The 5,908-nt window shown below is 37.6% G+C and overlaps 1 protein-coding gene across 1 annotated transcript; it reads right to left on the bottom strand.

Moving 5' to 3' along the window:
- Nucleotides 1-1,425: 1,425 nt before the first annotated feature.
- Nucleotides 1,426-2,397, bottom strand: LOC144237198 (olfactory receptor 6C2-like). The gene has a single exon (XM_077770875.1). The coding sequence runs from the start codon at nucleotides 2,395-2,397 to the stop codon at nucleotides 1,426-1,428; it is 972 nt and encodes a 323-aa protein (XP_077627001.1).
- Nucleotides 2,398-5,908: the final 3,511 nt, after the last annotated feature.

Here is a 5,908-nt window from a genome sequence, read left to right on the forward strand (position 1 = left end):
GATTAGGAGGAACTTAACAGAGGACCATGGGGGAGAAGAAGGGGGGAAATGGTGGGGGAAAGGGAGAGAGGCAAACCATGAGAGACTCTTGAATGCTGAGAAACAAACTGAGGACTGATGGATGTGGGGGAGAGGGGGGAGATTGGCATGGAGGAGGGCACTTTTGAGGATGAGCACTGGGTGTTATATGGAAACCAACTTGACAATAAACTATTTGTAAAAAAATAATATTAATAAATAGATTTCTTTCAACAACAAAAATCACTTTTATTTGGATGTGTATTTATTTTAGTTTTCTTTACTTTTCAATTACATCATATTATTTTTTTTGCCAATAGTACTTTTTTACTCTTTCAAGTTTTTAACTTAATTCCTGTTAGAAAAAAATAATAAATTCCTGTTATTTATCTTATGGTGTAATCTTAGTTTCAGGTGTAGAATTTAGTGATTCATCACTGATATACAACACCCAGGACTCATAACAGCCAGTACTCTCCCAATACATATCACTTGTTTAAACCATCCCACTGCCCACCACCTCCCATTGATGCTTTAAATTAGTAATATAGGATTATTAGTGAGCTAAATATATTCAGAGATATCACCAATTAAAAATTCCTGCCTAGAACTTGGCCTGGCAAGAACTAGGTACTCAATAATTTTAATGTAATGAATTAAAGTTTTCAGCAACATTTAGATTGGAAGATTGGGAGAACACATAAAATCAATTAATTTTTATAAGTCCAAGAAAACATAAGACAAGCTACATATTTCCTTATTTGGTTTGCATTCCTTGTATTTTTCTAAATTTCAATTTTGTGAGATTAGAAGGAAAGTGAGGCTTACATTTAATGAAAAATTATTATCATGTTATCTGATTGGGATCTTGCCCTGAAAGGAGTTTGTTTGAGGTTCAGGAAGTTAAAACAGTATATTCATGTGATGAAAGGTAGTAATTTTGGGTGCATTATGTATTTGAGAAAGCTAACCTAAATAGAGATCAAATTACTTGAGTGTATTATGCTAAGTGAAATAAGTAGGTCAGAGAGAGACAAACACTATATGATTTCACTCACATGTGGATTTTAAGGAACAAAACACGTGGACATAGGGGAAGGAATGGAAAAATACGATAAAAGCAAAGAGAGGGGCAAACCATAAGAGAGTCTTAACTATAGAGAATAAACTGAGGTTTGCTGGAGGGGAAGAGGGTGGGGGGATGGGCTAAATAGGGGATAAGTATTAAGGAGGGCACTTGTGATGAGCAGTGGGTGTTGTATGTAAGTGATGAGTCCCAAATTCTACTCCTTAAATCAATACTACACTGTATGTTATCTAACTTGAATTTCAACACAAACTTGAAAAAAAAACCCTTAAAACTTAGAAAAACAGAGACAAATAGATTTAGAGCTTAATGGTTTATGCTTATCTTGTTATTTCATTTCTCGGCTGGCATATTCTCTTCCTTTTTGATACCAATGCAATTTTTTTGAAGGACTCACTGAAGGCTTGTCTCACTTGCTTGTTTCTCAGAGTATAAATGAATGGGTTCAACATGGGAGCTATGGACGACATTAGGACTGCCACACCCTTATTAATAGTCACCGATTCCTTTGCTGAAGGATTGACATAGATGAAGATACAACTTCCATAAGTGATGGAAACCACAGTCATGTGAGAAGAACAGGTGGAAAAGGCTCTTTTCCTTTGTTGGGTAGAGGGGAATTGTAGAATGGTCTTGATGATAGAAATGTAAGATAGAAGAACACACACGAGTGTCAGAATGAAGGTCAGCACAGCACAGACAATAACCAACTGCTCTATGAGCCATGTGTCTGAACAGGAAATCTTCAAGATTGGAGATGCATCACAGAAAAAATAATCAATGACATTTGAATCACAGAATTTCAAATTGAGGAACAGAGTCAGTGGTGGGAGTATGATCAACAAGCCGGCCGTCCAACAGCAGAGGACGAGCCTCTTGCAGACTCTGTTGTTCATGATGGTTACATAATGCAGGGGTTTGCAGATGGCCACATAGCGGTCATAGGACATGGCGGCCAAGAGAAAAAATTCTGTTACTCCAAAGACGTCAGTAAAAAACACTTGAACAACACAAATGTTATATGTAATTGACCTGTCACCTGTTGCTATGTTGTATAAATATCTAGGGATACAAGCAGATGTAAATGAAATTTCTAAGAAAGCAAAGTTCTGTAGGAAAAAGTACATGGGTGTTTTGAGGTGAGAGTCTACTAAAGTGAGGGATATGATGGTCAGATTCCCAGTTACACTCAGTATGTAAGTGAGAAATAGAAACATAAAAATGGGAATCTGAAGTTGAGGGTCATCTGTCAGGCCCAATAGGATGAAAATTGTTACTGTGTGATTTCTCATCCCTGAGTACCGAGTTTCATTCACTTTCATCTACAATTTGGAGATATTTTATTTGAATAGAGTGGGAGCAAAGCTCGATGGGAATAAACAGTGACTATTAGAGGCAGCATACTAATTAACATGTGGTTTCCTCTATAAATTAGTAATTGATATTGCTAATACTCTGGCTCTGCAATTCTTTATTTTATAATATTGTCAGGCGTAAGATAGATTTTGAAACATATTTGAAAAAAATTCTTCCCTCTCATTTTCCTTCTTTCCTTCACAGTTTTAAATCTATAGCCAAGAATGGATTCTCTCATGTAATTAGAGAGGACCCACATTGTGGGTCAGCAAAATTATGATTTCTTCTTATATCTAACATTTCTTCTTTATTTCAGAAGTGAATATTTATGTTTAAGAATTGTTTTCTGTCTTGTCTTGAAGATTTGCTCACGCTAGGATGTAAATTCGTAACAACCGATCTGGGCTCCATCGGGCATTGCCGATCCCTCCGTGGCTTGTATTTTTGATTGTGGCACAAAAACCGAGCATATGTTTATGTTTCGCTTTGTGTTTTAACATGCATATTACACTTTGTTGGATCCCTCCTCGGACTCGTATGTTTCTCTGGTAGTATAAAACTTACACTCAGCGTCCACTGGATACATGATACAGAGAGTCTTTTAATGCGCAGTTTATTTTCTACATGTGAAGAGACGTTTGGCCCAATGATATACAGCTGGGGAAAAAAGAGCATAGTTTGGCCTGCTTAGTTAAGGATGGCAAACACTCTAATACCTTGTTATCATCATCACTAAGTTCAAAATCAAATTTAAATACTAGGGCGCCTGGGTGGCTCAGTCGGTTAAGTCTCCCACGTTGGCTCAGGTCATGATCTCACGGTTCGTGAGTTGGAGCCCCGCGTCGAACCCTGTGCTGACAACTCGGAGCCTGGAGCCTGCTTCAGATTCTGTGTCTCCCTCTCTCTCTGTCCCTCCTCTGCTTGTGCTCTGTCCCTCTGTCTCTCAAAAATAAATAAAGATTAAAGAAATAAAATAAAATACTAAATATACTCCCCACACATCTGTCTTTACTCTCTTCCTTGGCTGTAGTGGCAGCATCAGGCTAATTAAGAGCGCACCTTCTGTAGCGATCTCTCTGTCATTCAATATGTGCCTTTCCTGTCCATGTCTGTAGGGCCTTGGACAAATTTCCCAGCTTCTCAGGTGTTCAGTTCTTTATAAAATGGAGATAAGAAGAGTATCTATCATAGGGGGACCTAGACAGCTCAGATGGTTAAGCAACCAGCTCTTAATTTTGGCTCAGGTCATGATCTCACAGTTCATGAGTTCGAGCCTCATGTTGGGCTCTGAGCTGACAGTGTGGAATCTGCTTGGGATCCTCTGTGTCTCTCTGCCACTTGCCTGGTTGCTCTGTCTCTCAAAAATAAACAAATAAACTTAAAAAAAGAGTATCTACCATATATAGTTAAAATGATTAGAAGAGATAATACATTTATAATAAAATCTGATGCACGGTATGAGCTTTATGTACGTCAGCTATTATTTTTTGTACTCCTGCATATAATTCATGTGACATGAACTCAAGACCACAAAATCCTAAGTGGGGTTATGCCCTGTGTAACTCATCTTCTTTCTACTCCACAGTCCTTATTGTAAGAATATATTATATTTACTGAGTATTTACTATGTGATAGGTCTTGTGATAAGCACTTTACTTTGATTACCTATCTGAACCCTCCACTCCCCAACTTTCTCTCCTCCTACTCTTTGTCTATACTTCCTGGCCTCCAAAACTACCCAGGTACAACTACTTGGTTGTGATTTTCACTTGGAGCATCACTTCTACTGAGAAGTCTTCTAAACTCTGTCTGTTAATTGGCCCTTATTTGTGCTCACATCGCAAATAATTGTTATTTCTATCTCAGCACTTATGGCGAGACGGTAAGTTTGTTGAAATCAGGGACTGTTATCTTTTTTCCTACGTGTTTTAATGTTTATTTATTTTTGAGAGAGACAGAGTGTGAGTGGGGGTGGGGCAGAGAGAAGGGGAGACACGGAATCTGAAGCAGGCTCCAAGCTCTGAGCTGTCAGCACAGAGCCTGATGCGGGGCTCAAACTCACCAACCACAATATCATGCCCTGGGCTGAAGTCGGATGCTTAACTGACTGAGCCACTCAGGCGCCCCGGCCCGGAAGTGTTGTCTTCTTTACTGGGATAGCTGTCAAAACTAGCAATCCTAGATTTGTAATCAACGGTGAGACATTGTTGTGTAAATACATATATACCCTATCATTTGGCTACTTATTCAAAGCTATCTTCTGTCATATTTAGGTTTCATCTTGTAAATTTTTTTATTTTTATTTTTTGCATTTGGCATAGCAGCTTTGCTGATGAATGAAGTCAGGACGCATACCATGAAAGTATCACCTCTTTGCTTATGTTACTACCTTCCATGCTGGCCAAACTATTAACTGGCATCTCTTCCGTGCCTTAGCTATCAAACAGATAAATAGTTGTATTTTTCTTGGTAGCTAGTTTGCTTTCCTAAAGAATCTGTCAATAAGATATTCCTTTAAGACTTTCATTCTTGTCTTTAGCAGATAAAGATTTCTCCCCCTAATTTTTTCATTTATGTCTCTCCAGTGCATATTTTCATATTTTAAAACAGGAGTTTAAAAACTCTCTAATACTTGCATTGGCTTAGTAGTCGTTGTATAGTTTGCCTCAGCTCTCATACTTTGATTTACACATATACTTATACGTATGTATATATACATACACTGCAATGCATATGTATATATACACACATATATATACATTGCAATGTATGTAAATATTGAAATATCTATGAAAGAAACATGCTTTTCAATTTCCTGGTAAAAATCAATCAGCTTGTGTCATGGTTGGCTGCCATTTGTTCCATAAAATATTCACTTTCTCCAGAGATTTGGGGAGAATCATCCTCCCTGTATGCCCAGTTTCCACATTAAACCCCAAGGTTTATTGTCACTGTTATTGGAAAGAAGAGATGGCATTGATTTTTTTTTGAATAGATTTGATATTCCTAGGAACCGAAGGGACACACTCTACTAACAACAATAATTTTAATTAAGTGGAAAGATACTCTTTTGGTCTTACGTACGTCCTTCAGCCATCATTTCTCACTCCAATGGCTCCTAGGGTTTTACATGCTAACATACTCTTCCTTGCACTCTCTAGGTGGTAGCCCTTGTTCCAAACTATTTTTTCATTATTTCATTCCTTAATGCTGCTTTTAAGAGGCAAAGTTTAAGATAGTAGTTTTCATCTTTCCAAGACTATTATACTTCAAGCAAGTGCTAGGATAACTAACTTTGTCAGTATTATTATGCAAATTGTCATATCAGTGATTTTAATGTAGACATGCAGTTTTTCTTTACAGAGCCGAAGGAGTGTGTGGCGGAGATAACTTCAGTGCATATTCTCTTTATGTAAACTACAAAAAAGCAGCATTAAAAATATGTCA

The sequence above is a fragment of the Crocuta crocuta genome, unplaced genomic scaffold, assembly GCF_008692635.1.
Source record: "Crocuta crocuta isolate KB4526 unplaced genomic scaffold, BGI_CrCroc_1.0 scaffold1280, whole genome shotgun sequence".
In the NCBI taxonomy this organism is placed as follows: Eukaryota; Metazoa; Chordata; class Mammalia; order Carnivora; family Hyaenidae; genus Crocuta; species Crocuta crocuta.

Excerpts from the sequence above, each read along its gene's own strand:
- LOC144237198 (XM_077770875.1), bottom strand. The coding sequence starts at position 2,397 with ATGAGAAATCACACAGTAACAATTTTCATCCTATTGGGCCTGACAGAT.